The sequence below is a fragment of the Thamnophis sirtalis genome, unplaced genomic scaffold (genome assembly GCF_051295495.1).
Source record: "Thamnophis sirtalis isolate CommonGarterSnake01/CBP01778 unplaced genomic scaffold, rThaSir2_p1.2 scaffold_6, whole genome shotgun sequence".
Taxonomy (NCBI): Eukaryota; Metazoa; Chordata; class Lepidosauria; order Squamata; family Natricidae; genus Thamnophis; species Thamnophis sirtalis.
Window position 1 is genome coordinate 22,586,007 of NW_028261386.1, and position 26,848 is coordinate 22,612,854.

Here is a 26,848-nt window from a genome sequence, read left to right on the forward strand (position 1 = left end):
GTTTTAAGAACATGTGAATATTTGGCAAGGATAAGAGAGGAAGATGGAGCTTAAAAAACAGATTTGTATATTTCTTTCTTCATTGAAACAAATTGGATTTCCACTCATTCCTTTAAAAAAGAGAGAAGCAGACCTTTAAGCATTTATGTAGCTTCTTCAATGTTTCTTCAAACTGTTGGCATAAATACATCACACAAAACAGCTTTGATATTAGTGGGATGGGTGCAGAGTAAACCCTTTCAACATGCTGTATAAAATATGGCAACATGAACTGGCTAATACTATGTCATTGCTACCAATTCTGTTTCCAGATCCACTGGATTTGCCAGTTTCTAGACTATTTTCAAAAACAACATTGTGTAGTACCCAGCAACAATTAAAACAGAAAAGATATATGCTTGAATGAATATAACCCAGCTAGAGGTGGTATATCAGGATAAACTCTTTTTATAAGTGGGGAAATGGGGAGATGTTGCCTGGGGAATTCCAGCAGTTGAAGTCCACATATCTTAAACTTGCCAAAAAAATGCTTTAAAAAAACCTGGTTTAAACCATTAACAGAATACAGAAATCTTACTACTTGTAGCATAAAGATGTTTTATCCTGGATAACCAGCAGAGATCAGTAATTAATCTGTATATATGAGTCTGAAAAGCACTGATTTAAAAAATACCTAATCATATTCTGGTCAATTTCTCTACAAACTTTTTAAAGCCAATTTGAAGGTTTTTGTGATAGATAATGTTAACAATATTATATTTATTTAAGATTTTCAATAAGCTCTATCAGCTCTATTGTGGATACTACAATCAGCTCTAGTGTGGATACTACATTGTGTTAATTTTGCTGATATTATTTTAAAAAGAAATCTGAATTTCTTCTACTCAAAACCTTTAAAAAAGAGTTTGAGACTCTAATGTTATAGTAATAACTTATGGTAATTGTTCATACCACGTTAAAATAGGATTTCCTATGTGAACTACAGAAATCAAGTTAATCCCCTTATTTTTTGTTTCAAAAGATATCTGTCACTTACTCCCTTTTATACTTGTATTTCACATTAGTTGTATTTACACTTGTCTTCAGAATTTTCATGTAACATTTATTTTGAAATTAGATTCAACTCCAGTGTTACATTTGAACTAGTGAACTACACAGTCGGATTCTTAGCATTTATTTACTTATTTATGGAAAGCATTTTATTCCACTATTTAGTGCTCTTAGGATCTCCAACAGAATGGAAAGAAAGAAAAAAGCAAGTTCTTCAAGCTACTTTCATATCATGACCTCATATCTTATCATAAAATAAAGATATTTGAGTCATCTAACAGAATGGCTTACAGTAAGTATGCCATATTACAGTTGTAACTAAGGTGAAAACAATTTATCATATGTAATACACTCCTCTTTTAATGTATATTTTTTATTTAAAATAATACAAAAGGTATATGTCATTTTATTTTAAATAAAAAATAGATATTAAAAAGAGGAGTGCACTATTCACATATGACAAATCAGATATATCTGAAGAGTAAGCATTAGTGGTGTATTCCAATTTTGCATCACCTATCAACAAATTTAAACTATATATGGCCATAGAAATAATGCTGAAAAGTTTGCTTTTTTCTTGCATACACAAATACAGTCACGTTTAAAACATTTCATTGTAAGCACAAGAAAGCTTAAACTATTAATGACCAGAGTTCTGCCATTGTGTGAATATAGAAGGCTTTGTCTCACCTAATCACAAAGGGAAGTGGACATTCTGGATCATAGCCCAAGTAGTTATTTATTATGTGGTGAAATGTTGAGAACATGCAGGGAAAATAAGTAATTTCTTGACAGGCATTATTGTAATTGTACTTATGCCAGTAAGTGTAATGAAATAAAGTCCACTGTAACTTTAAACTAGACAACAAGTAATTGTCAAGACAACCTATATACAAGAAGTCATTATAAGAAGGAAATTGCTTTTCATATCCAATAACCTGAGTTGTTTATGCAATACAGCGATCATTGCTCATGGCTATAATTATCAATGCACATAATTTGTACTATGGATAAATCCACATATGCACATGTGAACACACATATAACAATATCTGTCAAAGCTAACAAACTCCAGTAACAAGAACTGCTTAGATTTCTGACAAGTCCATTACTGGATTGCTAGCAGAGTAATACAACAGAATATAGAAATCCTATTAAAGTAATTATTTTATGTAACGTAATTAAGGTAGAGTTACTTTGAGTCTTTTTCTTCTATATTCTCCTCCCTCTGGATTCAGGAACTTCTTTCTTCTGTGCTGGCCATGTTTTCTCCCTTAACTGTCTTGTCTTGCTACCCTCCCTATTAGGTATTTCATCACATGTTACATCCCTTCCACATAATTCAGTTAATCCTACAAGGGAAATGTCCCCTAAATATTAAGATCCTGATAATATAATCAGGAAGGTTAATAAAATAGAATTAGTACACCTATCAATTGATGCTTCCAAACATGATTCAAACAGCTTAGCCAGAAAACAATGTAATGTTTAATAGCAAAAGCCATTGAGCAATCAAAAAAAAAATTAGCAGCATGTTTCTTGGTTACCTGCCATCTCTGCAAAAATCATATAACAGTTTCTATAATTAAATATAGATCTGAAGCCTAAATGAAATAGATCACAAAACTCAGCTTTTACTATGAATAACTGAATTCATCACCTGGCATTCTCTCAAATTCTTTGCCAGGGAAAGGAATACTGACCATCAGCATATTGTTGAACTCATTTTTTTCAGATCCAGGCTAAGCTAATAGTTTTATGAGCAAGGTATCTCACCTGCCAGTATTTTTTATTAAATAAACAGATAATTCAGTCTCTTTTACAACCTCCCAAGCATTCCCTGCCAGCTTCAAGTCATTGATGCCAAAGAAAACCCTTTCTCTTTTACAATTCTAATTAATTTTACTAGACAAATCCATGGAGCATGCATTGGAGTGAGAAGGCTGTCATTAAAGAGTAATAAATCATTAGTCATCTCTTCCAATGCAACTTCTGCACAACTGAGCAAACTTTAGAAATAAATTAGGATGGAAACAGTGAAGGGATAGATTGGGATTTGGAGAAAGTGGCTGAGCATCTCATTGTAAACATACCCCTGGCCAGACAAAGATACTGCACAGAGTGTGCTATCTACAATAGAGAATCCTAAAAATATAGTATTTATAAAATATACCAGTAGTGTTTTATAAATTTCCTAAATTAACTATTGAACGTTATATTCAATGTTACATTTATAAAATACAGCCTCTATTCCCTAAATTAGCTATTTATAAATTCCTTAAATTAACTTTTTCTTTTCTTCTCATGACCCTGTAATCCCTTTTTCAGGGTGGAGTTGGGGCAACTGAAAGGGCCGAGGTGGCAAGTGAGCGTCTTCACCTCTAGGTCATTGCTGCACTCCATAAATTCCCTAAATTAAATTAACTATTGGGCATAAAAATTATCCTGCTGCACAATATGAATTATGCCAAAATTATTGATAATAATGCTCAAAAGGTTAAATTAGCTTCCTATTATAAAACTGTTTTGAAATATTTCCTTCCTTAATGCAGCAATACTCTCTATATTACAATTATAAGTGAATTGCTCCAAGGCAAACACAAGGTCTGATCTATGATAACAGAGTGTGGGTTACAGATGACCTGTGACTATACTTGCTGTGACAGCTATGGATTCTTACATTTTCCCTGACCAAGTCCCAAGGCATGGAGACTGAAATCACCCAGCATTGTAAGGCAAGGAGATACACCAGCCCAGAGAACAGATCTATGAATCATAGAGGCATCCATCTGAATAACAAAGCAACCAAAAGATAATCAGCTTGTTCCTACAGCCAAAACTAACATACTTGTTACCTCTAGAAGCCATCTCTGGTCACAAATATTATAGTATACTAATTTAGAAAATCCATCCTTATCTATATTATGGAAACAACGCATCGTGGCCTCTAAACAGACCATAAAGACAACCTGTTTAGAGTGCTTCAGAATTGTAACTCCTCACATATTTATTACTGCATTGTTCAAGCCCTCAGAATGCTGTGGGGCTTTCTATTTTAATCAAAGGACCAATGAGATTTAAAAAGTATGTTGTTTGGCCTGTCCATCATGCTCCCCATTATGGCTGCAGACTGTGGAATGTTCCTTGCTTAGCACTCACATACTAGAAAGGCCTGTCCCGAGAGAAAAAGAGTACATTAGAGAGTGATTACCCAAGAGGAATGCTCTTTCATTTGATGCTGGTTGCTGTGAGGGCCATTTGCATGGCCACGCCAAAAACAGTTTTGACAGAGCTGATAGTTGTGGCACTGCTGGCATCGGTATCGGAAGCCCATCATGCTCTCACACCGGCAGTAAGAACATTCCACAGGATGGAAGACTTGAAGGAGATGAAAGGGGGGAAAAAGAAATAGTAAGAACTGCATCTGAAAAAACAGGCCTCTTTGTCCTAAGTTGCATAAAAGGTCCTCAGTGAGTCTAGTGCTCTGAGAATTCTACATATTGTACTTTAAACAGGAGTCATATATTGTCTATAAACTTCTAGTTCTACCCTTCTTTTTTCTGGATTTAGATAATAAGTGAAACCATAACTGAGTGGCGCAGTGATTAGAGTGCAGTACTGCAGGCTACTTCTGCTGATCACCAGCTGCTAGCAGTTTGGCAGATCGAATCTCACCAAGCTCAAGGTTCACTCAGTCTTCCATCCTTCCCAGGTGTAAAATGAGGACCCAGACTGTTGGGGGCAATATGCTCACTCTCTAAACCACTTAGAGAGGACTGCAAAATACTATGAAGCAGTATATAAGTCTAAGTGCCGTTGGTATTGCTATAATACACACAACCCCAAATACTAGCAAGTGAAGAGTTTAATAGCTATGAAATATTGGACAGAGACTAAGGTAAACTGATTAGTCTCTAAGCTTAGCATACTGCCATAAGCAGTATGCTGTTGCCTACCAGTTGTCAAGGAGAATAGGTCAGCTCATAGCTTACATTTCAGCCTCTCAGAAGTAATGACTAGATATTGAGGAGAAGTAGAATGTTGGATTAGATTGGGCCTAGATTTGATTCAACAAGGTTTTTTTTAAAAATTCATACTAAAGTGACACTCAATAATGCATACTAGGGGTAGACTTAAATATTGAGGTTCTATGAAACAAGTTCACAGAATGTTCAGACACACATATTATTCTGTTGAGTTTGAGTTGAGTTTATTATATTTCTATGCCGCCCTATTCCCCGGAGGGGACTCAGGGCGGCTCACAACCAAGTCAAGGGGGGGGGGGGTACAAATAAGAAAAAAGAACACGAACAAAATGTTGCACATTAAGTCCCACAAGTTTGACTTAAAGAGCACCCAGGTTGCAATAGATAATTCAGTGAACTTGGAAGCACAAAGCTCATACATGTAAAGAACAATTCAGGAGCATATGCCACATACCATTTTCAACATGGGCAAGTCTATGCATCAGAGGTAGCCACACAAGGCACTGGGGTGGAGGGTCAGCCATTAAGGTGTCTAAAAACATGTTTAATGTTACCTTTTTCTGCAAAATAAACAAATAAAAGTTAAACACACATTGTTAGACACATTGCTAAATGCACTCTTCTCTCTCCAAAATCCATTAATCTTAAAAATAAAAGAAATTCTGATTCAATTGTGTTTTTTTTACTAGATAGAGTTTTAGTCTCAATACACTCAATTTATTTTCCTGTTACAGTTACAATAAATCTATAAAATAGGTTATTTGCATTAGAATTTAATTAGAAGGCTAAGCAGCATTGTTATCCTCTGTGCTTTTCTTTAAAATAGATTTTAGAAATGTCTGTTTATTTTAGGATGAATGAACAAACGAATGAATATACCTACCCTACACATCAGGGAGCTGTGTTTTTCTAGAAAACTGGAAAGGGAATTGGTCTTTCATAGACTCATCTTTTGTGATTAACACTGAATATAAGTCAACATTTAAAGCCCTGCGTATCATCTCACATGAAGCTTACCTGCTGAGGAAAACATGCTCGCACAGAGTTTTCTGTGTATCCAAAAGAAGGCCCTTCAAAAACAGCTGTAGGAAGTTTCAGAACTTCTCTTAGAAACTGGTCAAATTTTGAAAATATCATCAGTCCATTGGAATCTGACATTTGAGAGAAACTATCTAAAATGTAGATCAAAGGCAGATATGAAAATGCGGCTCGCAATATAGGATATTTAATATTTAAACCCTAGCATTGAGCAGACAGTCCAGTAAAGTGAATAGTAATAGGAACCATGGGGGCAGAGTGGTTAGAATGCAGTATTGCAGGCTAATTCTGATGACTGCCAGTTGTTCGATTCTCACTGGCTCAAGGTTAACTCAGTATTCCATCCTTCTGAGGTAAAATGAGATTGTTGGGGGCAATATGCTGACTCTATAAATTGCTTAGATAAGGCTGTAAAGCACCATGAGCCGTGGTAGCGGAGTGGTTAGAGTGCAGTACTGCAGGCTACTTCTGCTGACTGCTTGCAATTTAGCTGTTCAAATCTCACCAGGCTCAAGATGGGTAAAATGAGGACCCAGATTATTGGGAGCAATATGCTGACTCTGTAAACCGCTTAGAGAGGGCTGTAAAGCCCTGTGAAGCCGTATATAAGTGTAAGTAACTAAGTGCTATATAAGTCTAAGTGCTATTGCTATAATGTTATATAATCTCATTCTATCTCACAGCAAAAAAGCAATGATGAAAATAAGCATTTTAAAAGCCACAAAGTTGGTGTTTGACCATAAAGTTTTAATAATAAATTATTAGCTCAAAATATTCAAAATACTCACATCTTAACTTGTCCAGAATTTTTCCACCACACATAGTTGCCAACATTGCCTTTATGGAAAACACTGTCAATTTTCCATGACCTTCACTGTAAAAGATAAGCCAAGAAATTTTAAATTATTGCCGGAGTAAGAAAGCACCTGGGTTATGGACACCTACCATTTTATTCAACAGGACAACATGTAAGAATTAATGTCCAAAAAGCTACTTTTCTGCTAGGAAAAAAAAAATTATAGGGAAAGAGAGCTAACTGAATTGAAGAGGAATCCAGCTCATCTATTATACAATACAAGCAGTTTCTGGGATTGTTAAATCAAGATCAGATAGCTAAAATGCACATATCTTCTATCTGAAAAAAGAATTCTGCTTATATACTAATTGTTTATGAGATTTTAATTCTACAGAGTTATTTGGGTTAATTCTGTGGTAGATTCTGTTTGTAGTTCTCGGTTGCCTGAGTGTTCCAAACTATTTACAAAGATAGCTTCACTTAGCTGAATGTGTGTAGATTTGGGAAGCTATCAATTGCCTCGTCAATATTGTCATTTTCTATATCAATATCTCTATCAAAAGAGCACAGGTGCAATCAGTGGCAATTTAAATATTATATGCATGGTATTTCTTATATCTTTGGCAAACCAAGAGACTATAGATGAGAGCTTAGTATGTAAGAGTCGTAAGAGTTATGTTCAGGTTGCTATACATCACAGTGATAAAAAAGCTCGTAAGACGTTTTTGGACAAGTCTGTTTTCATATTCTTAAATATTCTTATTCAGCAGTTATTTATGGCTAAAAACAATCTGACCAAACGTGATGACTCAATCCAATCAATCTCTTTTGCTTCTCTCCTCTTTCTTAAATTAAATTAAATATAGCTGCTAAATAAAGTCTTAGCCTCTACTCCTCACCCTGCAAATGAATCCTTCCAAATTATTCCCAGTCAATATATTCCTATTCTGCTTCAAACTAACTACAAATTTATTTTAAGCAAGTTTGCTTTGTAAGTAGACTGCTTTTTACTTCCTTCAGTTGTTCACAGCCTGCTTCCTTCCCACTGCAGGAACTGAAACATTTTCTTTCTTTCAACTTCCACCTCCACAACAAAATAAAAAAATCCAAAAAACCAAACCAAAGCTTGGCACAGATCTGTTCTCTTTTATCATCTGGAAGCTAGAGAAACAAGTGAAAAGTCTGTCTGCAAACTGGCATTTGCAGACTATGAACAAATATCAAGAAAAGAATGTACAATTTCCTGGCGTTTTAACCCAGGTTTCAAAACAGATGCTCACAATAATGTTTCTTAGCGAAGCAAGGATGTTTAATTTTCCTTTTTAAAAAAAAACCATATAAAGGACTTAAACTTCTACAGAACAATGCCGTTTGCTCTACTTAGTCTTTTCCCTTAATGTGGGAGGAAAGATTGCCAGTTTCTCAGTGAAAAAGGAAAAGCACCCTCCTCAGGCAACGACTAATAGGAAAAATGTGTTGGCTACCAACTACATACATAATTTGATGTTTTAAATAGAAGGCTTCTGAACAGTGTTGGGATTCAAAGAAGTTTACTACCGGTTCTGTGGGCGTGTGTGGCTTGGTGGGCTTGGCAGGGGAAGGATACTGCAAAATCCCCATTTCCTCCTGATCAACCGGGACTCAGGAGGCAGAGAATAGATAGGGACAGGGACAGTCAGAGGTGGTATTTACCGGTTCTCCGAACTACTCATAATGTCCACTACCGGTTCTCCAGAACTGGTCAGAACCTGCTGAATACCACCTCTGCTTCTGAATCAAGAAAGCACAGTATTTACTATATTAGTGTGCAGTCAAGGAAAAGTAAAGCAGTTGCCACTCCCTGTATTACAATCTAAAAGACACAAAAGGGAAAAGAAGAAAAATACAGGTGATCCTTACTTAATGACCATTTGTACAGTGACCATACTTATAATGGGGTTGACCGAGTAGTACTTATGACCACTTTTTGAAGCTCTGGCTATTGCAGCATCTCTGAGGTCACTTGGTCACCATCTGCAACCTTTTTGCCAGCTTCTTACAAGCAAAGTCAGTGGGGAACCAGAAGTTCACAAATAATGACCATATGACATTCTCTTAATGATGGCTCAGTTGCTGCTTAATGACAGCAACTAGGAAGTGTTGCAACTGCCATAGCTAAGCAACACAGTGACTGTATCACTTAGCAGCCGAAATTATGTCTCAACTACTGTTGTTAACCGAGGACCACCTATCATATTTTTCGGAGTATAAGAAGCACCGGAGTATAAGAAACACCAAGGTTTTGAAGAGGCAATTTTTTAAAAAAGTAGGTAGGTAGCAGGGGTGGGTTTCAACCGGTTCGCGGCAGTCCCTGCGATCCAGTTGGTCGCCGAACCCGGAAGTAAGTAACTTCCGGGAACGGCAAAGCCCCCCTCCCCCGCGCCCGCGCGCGCCCGCTCCTTACCCGGTTTTGCCGAATTCTGCGCTTCCACACATGCGCAGGACGCATACAGCGCCTGCGCGATCCTCCAGGAGCAGCTGGAGCATCGCACAGACGCTAGTATGCATGCACGCGCCGCGCGCGTGCGCGAGGACGCCGCCAGCCTCGTTCCAACCGAACCGGTTGGAACGGGGCGAGAAACCCACCCCTGGTAGGTAGGTAGAGGAATAGAGAGGGATAGAAAGAGAGAGAGAGTAGGTAGGTAGGTAGGTAGGTAACTAGAGGAGGAGGAGAGAGAGAAATACAGTAGATAGGTAGGGAGAGAGAGAGAGAGAGAAAGTAGGTAGGTAGATGTTTCCAGGTGTATTTATCCATGTGCTGGAGAAGGAAATCACTGATAATCTGCAGCACTTAAGACTTTGTTTCTGCTGGCACAGCACTTGAACAATGTAATTCTCATCAATCAGTTAAAGAGCTTTCCAAAAGTGGGGGGGAAAGGGTTTTGCACTCTGCAAACCTCCCAAAAACGGCTCGTTGTTTTTTTAAAAGACATGAATAGCCTGGGGGGGGGGCTTGCAGAGTGCTCCTGGGGGGGTGGGTGGAAATGAGCAAAAAACGGACCTGTTTTTTGTCAAAAAAATTTGCATGCATAGCTTTATGGAGGCTTATAGAGTGCTGCTGGGGGATGGGAGATGGGGAAATGGCCTTTTTTTTGCTCATTTCTGCCCTCCCCAGCCTCCAAGAGGTCTCTGAAAGCCCCCATAAGGGTATGCACAGCTATTTTAGTGAAGGGGGTGGGGCTTCAGGAGGCAAAAAATGCTGTATAAAATGTACCCAGATTTTCAGCCTCTTTTTTTGAGGAAAAAAGGTGCGTCTTATACTCCGAAAAATACGGTATAGGCTCCAACGTGGGTTCTATAGATCTCAGGCTTACTCCAGCCCCCCTAGTTTTTGGTCAGAAGAAACATAGATTGCTTCAAGAACAAAACCACTTGCCTATCATATGCTGCTATCATGAAGTTGAGGAGAAGGCTGATGGATTGCTCCACACTGATCTGGTGAGTAGATGGAAGGCGTTTATTCAGCTGATAGTAAATGGAAGAAATGATAGTTTCTAGTCGAGATACATTGATCTCTGTATTATGGTCCAATGTGTTAAGGCCATTATCTCTGAAGGCTTCAATCATATTCCAGATATCCACGAGATGTACTGGAAAAACAAAAACATTACAAATATTATACAAAAATAATTGTAAGGTTTCTATATTGCATCAATCCATGACTCTAAGTAGTAGGCAATTAAGGGATTATACAGTATGTACAACCATCAAAAATAAGAATAACAACAATGAACAGAATTTCTGGTGCCATGTGTCAGAGCAAAATCAAATTCCAAAAGTCATCTAGAAAAGCTAAATTTTAAAAGTTTCTGAATAACCATGAGCATGGGGGTTATTTTCACCCGGGGGGGAACTCACTGAAAATGTTCAGTTCCATGTAGTTTTGCTGCCACACCTTACAATAAGTGGAACATTTGCTGTTTACTTGCACTAGGCAAGCAGATTCTACCCAGAATAGGCAGCAAGTGATGTAAGGTGTTATAAATAAAATCAGGTGAAGGGAGGAAGGAAGGAAGGAAGAAAGGAAGGAAGGAGGGAGGGAGGGAGGGAGGGAGATACAGGGTGGGGAATACCTGCCTTGGTAATAAAATGTGTGAAAAGGACCTCAGAATTATAGCTGAAAGAGTTACCAGTGTGACTTAACTACTGTATTAAAATAAACAAATAGAGGCTTTTTGATGCCTCAATGGAAGTATAGTTTCTAAATCACAGAAGGTAATATTACTACTATATTCTGCATTGGTCTGAGGTTACCTTATGTATTTATCCACTTCTGAGTACCACTATTTCAGGAAGATGCAAAGAAACTGGATAGATTAGGAGAATCATAGCGTGGAAACTTACAAGAAATGGAAAGAACTGGAAATGTCTAGCCTTGGTGTGGGGGGGAAGGCTACAGGAGGGTCATACATATAGTCAAGGTCTGTCCTCTGTCACCCCAAACATTATTTCATGGAGTAATAAATAATAAACTAGAGATGGTAAGCTGTTTGAATTGGAGCAAGTAAATTAAATATACTGATTTATTTAAAATAAAAAACTCAACTACAGAACATTCTGTTCCCTCTCTGATCGACCGTACTAAATAATTTAGCGATTTCCAGAAGCAAATCCTACAAATCAGAAGGCAATTTGAAGTGTTCCAGACATGATGTTCCAAAATGGCATGGTCCAGGAGAAAGTTCTCCAGAATATTCTGCTATCAAATCAGTAAATTTTGCACATTCCTGGGCTTAAATTACAAGAAGACAGTATCTGGCTGAATGTTAGGAAAAAGCATACTAACTGTAAAAACAGCTTGGCAGTGGTGCCAATTATCCAGGGCGGTGATGGGTTCCTTTTCACATGTTGAAGCAGAGGCCAGAAAACAATTGTTAAAGATGCTTTAATAATTAACTCCTGCACAGTAAGCCAGAAATTGGACTCCAGGGCTAAACAGCCTCTTTCATTTCTATGATTTTATAGCTACTAATACACCCTTTTGTTGCAATCCTAGCTATATATTTTAAAAAAGGAAATTCTTCTATGAAAGAATCATGTCATAATAAAAATTGCAGAGATTTCCTTCATAAAAATAACTTATATTTACCTATGAACATTCTTAAAATAAGCACTCTAAAATTCACAGTGCCATGACCCTTAGAATTTTGTGATTCCATGAATGAAACTGTGCTCTAAAAGTTAATAATTAACTGAAGGGAATAGTTTTTTTCCCCCCTGTGAACACTATGCCAACATGAGCTCTCCATCATCTTCAATTTCTTGATGCTATATTATTATGTATTCATTAATACACCCTCTTCTTGTGACATTGTTTTTTTTTAACAAGTAACAGGAATTTGCTCTGTACCACATAATGCTATTATAATTAACACATACTTCCTCCTAACATATTTTTCCTGCCCTGCCTTTTGGCATATCTTCAAAATTGTACATTATGCTCTCAGCTTTAGGTCTTTTAAGAAGTACTAGACTACATGGCTCAGTGGCTAAGACACTGAGCTTGTTGATCAGAAAGGTCAGCAGTTTGAATCCCTAGCACTGCGTAATGGAGTGAGCTCCCATTACTTGTTCCAGCTTCTGCCAACCTAGCAGTTTGAAAGCATGTAAAAATGCAAGCAGAAAAACAGGAACCACCTTTGGTGGGAAGCTAACAGCATTCCGTGCCCCTTCGGCATATAATCATGCCGGCCACATGACCACGGAGACGGCTTCGGACAGTGCTGGCTCTTCGTCTTAGAAATGGAGATGAGCACCGCCCCCTAGAGTCGGGAATGACTAGCACATATGTATAAGGGGAATCTTTACATTTACCTTTAGACTATACAATCCTCATTGAATACTATCTTCTATTTCATGAAAGGTAAAATTTTATCGACTGCCACGGGATTTGATTTATTCAGGCACATTTGTTTTCAACACTGTATTGAGGATTTTCTCTAACTTCCACATCACCTTCATTTGATAGCGGCCAGTGTGGAAAATATAAAGAGTCCTTTGGATTGCATAAAAAAGAACCATGATATGTACACTGGCCAAGATGAAAGTAGCTTTCCCCCCCTCTTTGTTACACTTGCATTTTTCAACATCTAATAATCAAGTCAAGATGAGGTGAATAGAAGCAAGTGAGAAGTTAGGACAAATATTTCTAAGTTCTGATTGCTATGAACAGCATGTAAAAGAAGTGAACCCCAGATCTTTTGTCAAATTCTGTAAACAGCACAGATGAATCTACTCCTCATATTCTTTCTTTCACTTTCACCTGTCTAGATCCAACAGCTAGAATAGACATTTAACCCTCTCCCCCACCTTTTTTTAAAGAAAATTGTAAAGGTATGAGCCATGGTGGCACAGTAGTATTGCAGGGTAATTCTGCTGACTGCTGAATTCAGCAGTTCAATCCTGACCAGTTCAAAATTGACTCAGCCTTCCAGCCTTCTGAGGTCAGTAAAATGAGGACTCAGATTGTTGGGGGCAATATGCTGACTCTGTAAAACGCTTAAAGGGCTGTAAAGCACTGTGAATCAGTATATAAATACTATTGCTATTCTTTGGGTTATAATGGCATTGGGATAAGTGCTACGGTCATAAAGTACAATGCCACATGATCACATTGCTTAGGGATGGCAATCCCAGCTCTCTTGGTTGTCATCAAAATCACGAGATGCACAGACTGTTAAGCAAAAAGTGGCGGGGGTCCCAAGAAAGGAGTGAGTGAGTGCTGTGGGGGGATTGAGCCAGTAAAGACCCTGGGAGGGCCGGTGCAAGTTGCACATGAGTCAAGAGAGGGGGAGAAACACTTGGGAGGCCTGATGCAGGTCATGCCTGAGTTAGAAGAGGACCTGGATGGGGTCGATGGAGACTACCTGTGAATGGAAGCGGCTGCGGGTGAGGCCGACATACTGGAGCAACTTATGACCTTCCCTGCCAGCTTTCCCATTGATCTTCCTTATCAAATGGTGACCACATGACCATGGTCTCAGCAATGTTGTAATCACAAGTTGGCAGCCTGAGCACCCAGATTGCAATCAGGTGGCTGAAGGGGCGCTGCCAGGGCCAGAACTCTGGGGACCAGCCATATGCCCATTTATTTCAGCATAGTAGTAAATTTGAACAATTGCTGAACAAATGAACATAAGCCAAGGACTGTCTGTACCACAACCCATTCCCAGGGATGCATATGGCTCCAGTTCTCATTTCTCAGCCTCCTAGTGATCGTGACTGCTGAAAACCAAAGGCATAATTTCTTAGCATTCAGAAACGGAACACCTAAGCAACATGTAAGTCCTAAAATGGGTACATTCATTACCCACCCCTTCAACTACTCCAAAAATGTATACCTGCCTACATGTGAGGGAGTTCCCATTTATTTTCTGTCAGCCTCAGCCAAAATGAATTCACCTTGTGGCCCATTCCTGCATTAATTATTTGTTTGTATAATTTAATTTAGGTACACCAAACTCACTTGGCATGGCTCCCAACATAATAAAATTTGAAAACACAGTAGAAAAACAAAACAAGATGGTAACTGGTCACTGTATACAAAACACACACACACACTCATACGTAAAAAAATGCATCCTCCATACAGTTTAATCCAGGGCCTAGGACTGTGATGGCGAACCTATGACACGTGTGCCAGAGGTGGCACGCAACACTCTCTTTGATGGCGCATGAGCTGTTGTCCCAGTTCAGCTCCGCTGCGTATGCGCGTGTACCTCCCACCAGCCAGCTGGTCTTCGGGTCTCTGCCATCCATGCGCAGGGTGCATGTGTGATGGGAGCAGGGAGCACATGTGGGGGATATTTGCATGGGGGCAGGGTGTATGCATGGGGGTATGTATGTATTGTATTTTGGCGGTTTGGGCATGCAAATTTGCACACACGCAATTTCGGCACTAGGTCCGGAAAGGGAGAACAAGCAGGTCATCACAGCCTTATAGAATGCCAATATGGTAGGATTTCAAGGGAGATTTCATCCCAGAGATTCTTATTTACAACCTTTATTTATTAAAGAATAGAATAGGATAAGAATTCATTTTTTTTTTTTTTTTTTTTTTTTTTGGGGGAAGGGTGATTTTATTTCCTCCATCGGTTTATGAAAGAAAATAAGACTGCAGAGCTCCTACAGGGCATCGTCAAAATGTCAGGTGACACATGGGCTTCCTCATCCTTTTTTTTTTTTTTTTTTTTTTTTTTTTTTGCTTTTTATATCTTAAATATTTTATTTCATTTTCATTTTCATTTTCATTTTGTACAATCACTTATATACTGTGCAAAGAAAAAAGGAAAGAAAAAAACCCCCCAACATAACACTTCATTCCCCCATACACCCTCTCTTCTCCCCCTCCAACTTTCCTTTCACCCCTCCAACATTCCCCTCTTCTACTTCCCTTCCCCCTCAGACATCTCCCCCTCCCTCCATTTACCCTCCTTACATTCCCTCTCACTCCCTCTTTACTTCTCCCTTCTCTTCCCCTCTTCTCCCCACTTTGGTGTATCCATACAATTCAATTTGTTTTTTACAATAAAAGTAGAAAAAGAAAAAAAGAAAAAGAAAAAAAAAACGGCAGTACACAAGTGAATTCTTATTGTTCTAAGGATTGAAACTGTAATTCCACCCTCCCCCCTCCCCCCTATAATCCCCCCTCCCTAACCCCCTTACGGCTTCGCAGGTCCCATGCCCGGCATAATTCTTTAACAAGCATTTAAGTATAATAAGGCCAACTAACTTTAAAATTTAAAAAAAGTAAGATAAAAGTATAGCCAAAAAGAAAAAGAAAAAATAGTAGAAAATAAGAAATAAAAAAAAAAAAACACCCACACTCACACACAAAAAGGAGAAAGAAACAAAAAGGGTCATAAGCCCACTACATTACCACAGCTTCCCATTATCTATAAATCTTAATCAATGTGACTCATTCCAAATTTCGATTATTTTACTACTTGCAGGGTTTCAAACTATATTTGAGCCAGGTAAGTTGATCAATTAGAATTCCCCAACTAGAAATCTCCTTGCTTTGTCTATCTATTCAAACCTTTAATTTATCTCCTTTTTTATCCAAGTATCCAAACCTTTCTATAACACCATTAACTCAAATACTTCTTTCATTTTTCATTTCCAACACCTCCCTTTCTATCCTTACCCACCCCCACATATAAATTTTTTACCTTCCACCCTGCCTTTATCCATATCCACATAAGTATTTTATCCATATTCGTTGCTCCTCCCATATTTACTCCACTTTCCTGAAGATTCTCCGACCAAACTTTCTTAACCTTATATTGATATAGCAACTCAAACAAACATCAGCTTACGTTCTAGCCCCATGTAATCTAATTAAACTTTCGCTGCCCTTCCCTCTCCCACGCACCTCCCAACTCCGTTTGTCCCAAACCGCAACTCAAAAAGATCACAATTTCCGCTCTCTTCACCTAAAAGAATAGTTCATGCACAATTAAAGTTAGAGTTCAAACAAAATTTCTGTACAATATATGTCCCCAATCAGCAACGCTTCTTTCAGTCTCCATGTCTCATCATCGATATGCCACTTCTCCATTTTATCCCAGACGGAAATCATAAAGCTTTAAAAACATCGCTAGTCTTTATTCTTTAGTCTTCTGCCCTTCCGGAAGAGAAAAGCAACACGCTCCACCTTGTAGCCACGTGTCTCGCTGTTTGTCTTCTCCTTCTCCCTGTCTCTCCCCAGATCCGGATGAATCAGGAAGTCCCGCCTTCAGGGTCTCGTAGTAAAATTTTCGGGCTTCACAGACAGAGTTAATGCGGTGTTTTTGGTCGCCAAATGTAACTGTAATACCAGCTGGGACTTCCCATCTATATGAAATCTGAGAGTTTCTGAGTTCTTCGGTTAAGAAAGCAAACTGTCTCCTTGTTCTTAACATTTGAAATGGTATCTCCTTAAAAACAATCAAGTCGTCCCCGTCAATTCTCAACCTCTTTCCGTAGAGCCTCTGTGTTATCTCATTTCTAGATTCCCTTGTAGTAAAGTATATTATTATGTCCCTCGGAAGCTGTCGCTGTTTTGCTACCCAGGAATTCTGGCGGTAAATTCTTTGAATCTGCCAATCAAAGTTAAGTCCCGGACTTCCCACCAAGCGGCTGAAAGCCTCAAAGAATGTCTGTTTCAGATTCTCCTGTTGGTTTTCACGCAGCCCTCTAACACGTATAGCAAAGGCAGACTTGTTATAATTTAATTTGACAAGTTCTTTTTGTGCAGATTCAATTTCCTGTTCTAACGTTTGAATTTTTGATATCAGATTAAGGTTACTTTCTTCCAAAAGTTCCAATTTGTCCTCCGTTTCAGCAATATAATCTGTCATTACTGTCATTACTCCGATTATATCCTGCTTTGCCTGAGCAATTTTAGCATCAAATTCATCAGATAAATCCGAAATCAGTTGATTAATCTCCTGTCTGAAATCATTAAGCGTTTTAAGAAGGAATTCTTGTGTTAGCAAATCTCCCGTGGAGGGTGTAGGAGGCGAGGGTAGCGACTTCCTGGCAGTTTTTGGAGATATATTATTAAGGAGGCGCTTCTGTTTAAGTTTGGGAGCCATTCCAGAATAAAAATAAAAGACAAGCAATCCAGCGAGCCAAAAATCAAAGTCTGTGCTCCCCTCAGATAATCTTTTAGCAATTAGTACGGAGAAGCCTTCAGGAGGGTAGGGTCAGCTAGCTGCGTCAGATCAAGCACAAAAGCTACGAGATCGCCATCTTGTGACGCAGTTAAAAAAAGAAGAAAGGGAGCCTTTTGCGAGATTGAAGCTGGTATTTTAAATAGTAATAGAGAAAGTTCCTCGGGAATGTTCCCCGCCCGAATTGGCTTTTAAATAGCTTAGTTTTGTCCTGGGGGGAAGGCAATCTGCCTAGGCTGCAAAAAAAAAGCAGCGCGGAAAACTGGCCGGAGTAAAGGCTCAGCTAATGTTGAACCTCTTCTCCATTCACAGCAAAAAAAAAGCTATGAATTACAAAGAGATCCTAACGACTGACCTTCTCCCTGCCCCTTTCTGCCAGAAAGGGGAGATATCTATAGATCTTATAAGATATACGAACCAGAGTCCTGGCAGGAGCTTTACTTAGCTCCCGACGGCGGCAGCCCCTCCCCTCGAAGCTCAAGAATTCATTTTTGAAGTACTGAGTGTTTACAACATGCTACAGAAAGGGAAATCAGTATTTATGGTCCAGGCCCATCATATTGTAGAAATTCAGCCTGTTTTAGTTCATTGGATGAACCAATCTATCATGTTAAGCTATTATATATTTATTGCACTCATTGAGGATTTGAGGGAAGGGTGTTTATAATGACATGTGGTGCATGCAAGTATAGGAAAGCCCAGGAAGGAGGCTGAGGGGTGCCTGCAAGCAAAGAGAGGCCTGGTAGGGAGAGGGGGAATATATCCAAAATCAGGAAGACTCCCAAAAGAGGAGGTTGACGGGTATGTGCAAGTCCATAAGTGTCAGGAAAGGAGCGTGCAGGGGTGTGCGCAAAAGTGGTGAAGCTCAGGAAGAAGGATGTGGGGTGCATGCAAGCTTAGAGAAGCTTGAGAAGGAGGGTGCGTGATGCGTGCGAGCACAGGAAAGTCAGGGAAGGAAGGTGCGGGGTGTGTACAACATAGGAAAATCTAGGAAGGAGGGAGCAGGGTGCATGTGAGCACAGGGAGGCTGGGAAGAAGATCACTGGTAGGTATGTGTGAGTGCAGGAGGGCCCAAGGTGGAAGGGTGTAATTAGGTGTGTAAGGAAGGGGGGGGGGGGAAACCTTACCAAAGCAACTTGCAACTTTCCCCACAATCTTCCCCACTGATTTTGCTTATAGGAAGCTGGCAGGAAAGGTGCTACACTGTTGGAAGTATGAGCACCTGAAGTGTAAGAGCCAAGGTGGCGCAGTGGTTAAATGCAGCACTGCAGGCTACTGCTAGATCAGCAGGTCAGCGGTTCAAATCTCACCGGCTCAGGGTTGACTCAGCCTTCCATCCTTCCGAGGTGGGTAAAATGAGGACCCAGATTGTTGGGGGCAATATGCTGACTCTCTGTAAACCGCTTAGAGAGACCTGAAAGGCCTATGAAGCGGTATATAAGTCTACTGCTATTGCTAAAACAAAAAAAGTCTACTGCTATTGCTATTGATCAGGTGACTGCAGGAGCACTGCAATGGCCAGAACTTCAATGGCTAGTCGTAAGTACACTTGTTCAGTGCCATCACAACTTCAAACAGTCATGAAAGTAGTCAGTAAGTAAGGACTACCTGTATATAGGTAATACACCTGTACATACGTAAACAAATAAAAAGCATACCTTGTATCTTGAACATCACACGTTATATAAACACACATTTATATAAAATAAATATTGTGTTTTGTTAACTCAGGCTTAGTATTTAGTATATTGTACAAAACCAGTTATATGTACCAACAAAACATTTAGAATAATATTAGTTTTTGTGAAAATCCTACACAAACTTGAAAAGCATCGTAACAGCAATTCTTCCACTAAACAGAAAAAGTAAATTTTTTTCCATTTTCTATTATCACTTCAAAATGTTCGCATTTTCCATCATGACTGAAAAATTGTTTGAGCTGTTTATCTTTACCCTCCCTCTAAAGTCATATTTTTTTTTACTTACAATTACATCTTTTTTGCACAAATCTGAGTTTGCAGGCAGTCCGATATGTTGACAGCCGGATGACATCAAAATTCTGAGCCCCTACAAATTAAAAGCAAAGAGCTTTCCCCACATGTATTTCCACTTTAAAATGAAAAAGAGGACTTTTATTACATTACGATGTCCAACTATAATTGCAACTACATTAGAAACTTAATCCTTAAGGAGTGGTAAACTTTTATCTAGATTGAACTAATTCTGTATCATACTCCACCCTCTCTCATGTGTGTTCAATTATTCCACCAGATAAAAAGTAACCAATGTATGGTTAGCTATCATATTAAAAAGAATATTTATCTATGGCATTTTTGCATTTTGCGTACATTTTTTGCATTTATGTGGCAAACATTTAGCTTATTTATACATTGCATAAGGAGTATGAAATAATACATTCTATCATTCAGATTTACCATCACAGTGAGATGGTGGAATGGGAAAAGGTAATATAAGGTCACCACTAAATCTTATTTAAAGACTGATGCTAGGGCACAAACTCTCAACAAACAACACCCTGTTATTTCAATGTAATAATTTAGGAGAAACAGGACCTGATTACATTCTTTGAAGAGGCTGCAACATATTTTTAAATGAAGTTTCAAACTTTTAAGACTTCTACTTACTCATTTCCATGAAGAGCTGTCTTTTCTCTGCCATTGTCCTCCTCCTCTTTCCACTTTCTTCAATCATCCTAAAAACAAATTTAGAATTTTAGCAGGCTGTTCGGAGAGAATTTAGATACCAAGAAGAAAATCACAAATTCTTTCATTATTCATCTGTTATGGCAGAAAACAGCCAAACAAACAACCAGAAGAAGCCACTTGGAAAATACAGACTACTATATATTCACTGAATTAAACTATGCAGAGCAGGAAGCAAATACCAGAAGTTCAAAGACACTTCCACACCTCTGTTTTAATAAAGATCCATAATAATTAACTTGCCACTGCAACCACCAGCAAATAAGCTTGAAGAACAGTTAATTTACTGTTGGGTTGGGAGATTCAAAAGGGGAAATATGTGCTTCTTCCTACAGTACACTAGGCACAAGGTCTTCTTTCTATTAGGAACTGTTCGGTTAAATATAGCCCCTAATGGTGCAATTATAATTTTCATGGTGAGGGTATTCTAAAAAAATAATCTTGCAGCTATGAACAGATGGTTGGTCCTTTCCTGTTGGCTTCATTATTAAATCAGTTTAAGAAATGAGAGTATCAAGATGGAGTTATATGAGATTCCTTAAGTATAGTTAAGAACTACTGTATTTTTCGGACTATTAAGATGCTCTGAACTATAAGATGCACCTAGTTTTTGGAGAGGAAAACGAGAAAAAAATCTGCCTCTTAGCAATTTGCCTCCTTGCAGCAAAGAGCAAGCAGCCTGGTCATTCTCAGCACAGGCTGATTTAGCATGAGCAGCTGATTGGGGTTGGATCTGCCTCCCGGAATACTGCCTATCAGCTGTTCCAGGCTGCGGGGATCACCACCGCCACCGTTGCTGCTGCTGCCTATCGCCACCTCTGCACACCTCATTTTTGGCCTGAAAATGGGACGTGAGGAGGCCAAAGATGGGGCCCACAGACAACAGCAGCAATGGGCGGTGGCGATTCCCACAGTCTGGAACAGCTGGAAGGTGGTATTCCAGGAGGCAGATCCAACCGCCAATCAGCTGCTCGTGCTAAATCAGGCTGTGCTGAAGCTGGCCAGGCTGTTTGCTGCAAGGAGGAAAATTGCTGGGAGGCAGAGGCTGAAGGCTGGGGGCCAGCGGGTAGGCGGGGTTTCATCAACATTCTCTGTATAAGAAGCACAGACATTTCCACCCACTTTGGGGGGGGAATGCGTCTTATACACTGAAAAATAAGGTAACTTTTTTTTTACTATCACATTGATTTTTATTTTTTTTTAAATCCAGGAATTCAAGATCACCAGTAACAGTATTTATCGTCCTTAACTTACAATCACAATTGGGAACAGAATTTCTGTTGCTAAGCAAGGCGGTTAAATGAATCATGTGCTATTTTATGACCTTTTTTGCCAGTTAAGTGAATCATGAAGTCGTTAACAGAATCCGAGTTCTTCCTTGACTTTCCTTGTCAGAAGCTTTTCTGGGAAAGTCACAAATGGCAATCACACGACTAAAAGAGGCTGCAATAGTTGAAAATGTATGCTGGTTGCCAAGCACCCAAATTTTGATCACAGATGCCGCAATGATTGTAGGTGAAAGGACTTTAGACTTAGACTAACTTTATTGTCACGTACATTAAAATGAAATTTCATTGCGTACAGCTCTCAAAGGGTCTCCACCTCTAATATATACTACATAAATATGCAATATAAAAAGTTGTAAGTCACTTTTTTCAACGCTGTTGTAACTTTGAACGCTATGGTTCAAATAAATGGCTGCAACTTAAGGACTACCTGAACAATTATGCCAAACCAGCAGTATCTGTCCAAGTTCTTCATAGATATATGCCAATTATGTTTTTGGAGTGTTAAATTTTAAAAATACCATTTAACATTCTTCATCTCATTTCTCTTGTGAGATTAAATCAGGGGAAATATGTTGTACATTAAAACAGGAAAGCATGATGCAGAAAAGTAGATGCTATGATGAAGAAAAATAGAAAAATGCTCAGAAAACCAGATTATTATTACTTATGAACAGGAATGCCAGGTAAAGTCCTAATAAACTCCAGCACTGAGTAATAGTTGATTCCAGGCTGCGTTTAGAATTTATCTGATTTGCTCATTTGTGAAGAATTTAAAAAGGCAGGTGTAGCTATGACCATACAAAAGAGCTACTTATTAAGGCCAATACTACAGGACCTATTTTAACAGGTTTCGCTCTTTTTGGAGCTCATCAGCTGTAGGTAACGGCCTATTTTGCAATATTTTTTGAAAAGAAATTCGAAGACACTGATTTAATCCCTAAATCTAAATCCATGTATTCCAATACCAAATCATATTGCAATGTGAGGCAAGCATGTTTTCAGGATTTAAGCTAACAATTGTCTTAACAGTTCCCAAGAAAAAAATCCATGTGAGCCTGGAAAAATTGTGCCTGCTTTAAAATTCACTTTAACTTTAATTGGTTCCCTATAACAGCTCACCTTCCTATTCACATAGAAGCTTTAAAAAAGGACTTATTTATTTTTCGTAAATTCAGGTAGTCCTCAAGTTACTGCCATAATTGGGACTGGAAAGTCTGTTGCTAAGTGATATGGTCGTTAAGTGAGTCATGACATAAATGTGCCTTATTTTACTACCTTTTTTGTTGCAGTCATTAAGCGAGTCCAGCTTCCCCCATTGACTTTGCTTGTTGGAAATCAGCTGAGAAGATCACAAATTACAATCATGTGACTGCTAGGATAATATGATGGATGTAAGTGTGAGGACCCAGAGGGTGAAAAACGGCTGAAAATGAAAGCCGAAGTCAGTTGGCCAGTGGGTGCATGCGCGCTGGAGCTGACAGGGTAATGCCTTGGGTGCCCTAATAAATGGCTCCATGTGCCACCTGTGGCATGGGTGCCATAAGTTCGCTATCACGGCTTTAACAGCTTGCAACTCTATCCAGTAAATTTTGAATTGAATAGCAGAATATGCATTTTGTAAACTAACATTCATAAGAAAAAATCAATCTTTAAAAGAACTCAACATAAACCTTGGCTTCAAATTTTGATTTACAATAAGAAAAGGTAGAAACAGATCCTGGTTTGGACAAACTTTGGAGCTTTGATACTATTAAAACTATACTTCTGTTTTCTTGTCCCAGACAAATACAAATGCATTTGATTTTTTTTAGGTTGTTTATTTGTTTTAAAACAGCAAATGATTTAGTCCGTGTAGGATGTATAACCTTAATTACACCTTCTGAGTTTATAGAACCCTAGCTACTGCATGACTAAATTGCTTTTTTTAAAATATATTTTACAATACTCTTAAGTACAGTTTGCCATTTATTCTCCTACACAACCTGTAGGTTGAGAATTACACATTAGTTGACTTCATAACTATTCGCTGTTACAAAACTACTACTGTCCAATTTTCTTCCCACAAGTATATAAAAAGACCAGATTACTCCTGTTTCAAACTAATTAACAGTGATGGAAGCTGATAGTTTACTTTCAGATGATATTCACCTATGTATCTTGTCTTGAGAGCCAATTTGGTATAACAGTTAAGGCTAGAAACCAGGAGACTGTGAGTTCTATTCCTGCCTTGGGCATGAAGCCAATTGGGTGACTTTAGGTCAGTCACTTTCTCTCAGCCCTCAGAAGGGGCAATGGAAAGCATATTGCAGGGACTTGTCCAAGCAGTCTCTGAAAATAGGGCATGATTGAACAGAAGGGAAAAATGCAGTTACTCTTGAGATCTTATTAGACCTTCTTAGATAAGTACAATAACTGAATGTAGAGCTGGAATACAACTACTGCTTTGTTTTTAGTTCTTGTATAAGAATATGAGCCAATTGTTCTTAACTTATTCTACTACAGGGCTTTTCCAAATAAAGTCTTTCCACTACCATTGTCTAACCAAACTAATTTCTGACATTGCTCTGATCTGCAATAACAAAAGAGCTAGACAATTTTCTTTCAAAGAGAATTTCTTCCTTTGTTGGTGTTGTAAAAGCACGGCTACTATATTTTTCAAATTCAGAAAATACAGCAACCAAACACATCATGTTCTTTGGATATGCAAGCCATATCAAATTAACAAATCACACAATCAGCAGTTAGATTTTTAATGCCCTGGGGCAAGGGAATTTGTTGAAAACATCTGGATTCAAGTGTGCATAGTGCATGTATTTAATTCTAAATCTATTCATGCAGAAATTAATCCTGCTTTTTATCACATCAGTCCACAAATCAAAGTTATTTCAATACTGTGTATGTATGTGTGGTTTTGCCAAAGTAACACCCAAAACAATTGGGGGGGAAATTCAAGAGCTACAGATTCCCCACCCAAATTCTGTCTCAGCTCAGAAAGTATTCATTTTGAAAGAGATCATAAAGAAACAACTTCAGAGCTTATTCACACAGCCTGCTGAAAATGTTATTGTAAAGCTGACCAGGCCAAAACTGCCTGTCAGATTATAGTATTTCCGTTTTGCCATAGAAAACTGGAAAGGAACTAAAGTATAATCTTCAGAATTGAAGAATACTTTAAAAGACTATTTCAACTTATGTCAAAGCATGATTCTGAATTGTTCAGGAGTCAAAAGCAATAAAAAAGCCCTCAATGGTCTTAAATCAAACGTATTTATCTTATTTTCCTCTGACTGACTGAAACCAGAACACGACATCCAAAATCTGAAAGCAATTATCTTCCTTCAGAAAAGTACGTGTGTGTTTTAGTGCAAGAGGAAATGGTAATAAACTGCAGCTGAAATAATCAAATTTCCCATTTCTGTCAGACATTCAAGAACTCATTAAAAATCATCTTTCATTTGGACATGCAAGGAATAATCTTATTATCATTTGCACTTGTTTGAATTTTTATTGTCTTTTTTTTAATCAGCTACTTAAGTTATTAGCCTGGAGATGATATTGTACCTTACAATAGAAACGGAACTCTACTCTTCCTAAAATCATGTTCTTAGACATCCCTCCTACGTGTTCTTGTTCCATTTTCAACTGCATCATATTTAAAAAGTAAATGCCACAGACAAGAATCTTAATTGAGCAATGTGACTTGTTACTAAGAAAGATCCGTCAAAGTATCTATAGCATTTATGTCACAGCTATATTAAAGAAATCTAGTTGCTGATGTTGCCATGTGGGAAAATAAAATCTGAAACTACAAAAACTGAAGTAGAGTGGCAAGAGAAGACATAAGAAACATAAACACAGGAATACTCCACAAACACACACACACACATATATATAAACTGTATGTGTGTGTGTGTTCCAGCATAATTCTGGAACGCCTCGAGCAATTTCAACCAAACTTGTTACACAGATGACTTACTCTCTGGAAACAAATACTGTGGGGGTAAGACACCCCTAAAACCCCTCAGGCTGTGTGTTCTGTTAAGATACAGTCTTAAAATGACTTCTACTGTACTGCCATAAAATGGCTTCTACTATACAGCGCAGTGCAGTTGTCGTGGTAACAGCTTCACAATACTCCACAAGGGGGCTCCGTCTGGTAAGGGGGAAATCTAACATTAGAAATTACGTTTGGTCGGCTAGTTGAAGATAAAATTCATCAACCACACATTAACACCTTAAATATTAATACATTGAAATAAACTGGAATAGGACAGGTTTTTTTCCTAGTTATTATTTAGGAACAGGAAAACAAAGAAGTGGTTTTGTGTTCAGAGTTAGGAAGAAGGGAGAGACAGTCCTTGGACATACTTCTGTCAATAACTGAGTATCAATAAGACATTGTAAGCAAGCATTTACAGGCAGTCCCCAACTTATGACCAATTGCTTAGCAAACAGAGTTACAAGGGATTTCTCAAAACTACTTATAATCTGGATTTGAAGTTCAAATGGCCTGCAGTCATACAATTGCATTTGGACACTCAGCAAGCAACCCCTTTTACAACCATTTGCAGCATCCCATGGTCGAAAACACAATTTACATTATTTTGCTAGAAAGTGATGTTTACAGAATAACAAAGTCAGAAGGAACCTTGGAGGTCTTCTAATCCAACCTCTCTCAAGCAGGAAACACTATACCATTTCAGACCAATGGTTGTCGAATCGCTTCTTTAAAAACTTCAGTATTGCAGCACTCACAACTTCTAGAGCAAGTCATTCCACAGGTTAATTGTTCTAACTGTCAGGAAATTTCTCCGTAGTTATAGGTTAGTTTTCTCCTTGATTAGTCTCCAAGCATTGCTTCTTGTCCTACCCTCAGGTGCTTTGGAGAACAGGTTGACACCCCCTCTTCTTTGTGGCAGCCCCTTAGGTATTGGAACACTGCTAGTCCTTCTTTTCATTAAACTAGACATACGCAATTGCTGCAATGGTTCTTTGTATGTTTTAGCCTCCAGTTCCCTAATTATCCTGGTTGCTGTTTGCGTTCTTTCTAGAGTCTCAACCTCTTTTTTTATATCATGGTGAGCATAACTGGATGCAATATTCCAAATGTGGTCTTACCAAGGCATTACTTCTGGGTTCCCAAAATTATGCTCATTGCAGAGAATGGATTTTAGACATTTTAGACATTTTAGACATTTATTACGATTTATAGGCCGCCCTTCTCCCTGAGGGGACTCAGGGCGGCTTACAATCACGGGAAGGGGGTGCAATA

General features: G+C 38.5%; 1 protein-coding gene across 3 annotated transcripts in view; it reads right to left on the reverse strand.

The window, feature by feature from the left end:
• Positions 1-26,848, reverse strand: part of DTNB (dystrobrevin beta) — a 133,368-nt gene that overhangs the window by 95,815 nt on the left and 10,705 nt on the right. For all 3 annotated transcript variants that reach the window (XM_087717396.1, XM_087717395.1, XM_087717398.1), the window contains exons 2-8: positions 20,210-20,277; positions 19,551-19,631; positions 10,286-10,499; positions 6,863-6,948; positions 6,054-6,208; positions 5,491-5,596; positions 4,262-4,428 (exon numbers count right to left, since the gene is read on the reverse strand). In XM_087717396.1, the coding sequence (XP_087573522.1) occupies positions 4,262-4,428; positions 5,491-5,596; positions 6,054-6,208; positions 6,863-6,948; positions 10,286-10,499; positions 19,551-19,631; positions 20,210-20,276 (876 nt within the window). In that variant the 5' untranslated portion in view covers position 20,277. The remainder of the gene's footprint in view (positions 1-4,261; positions 4,429-5,490; positions 5,597-6,053; positions 6,209-6,862; positions 6,949-10,285; positions 10,500-19,550; positions 19,632-20,209; positions 20,278-26,848) is intronic.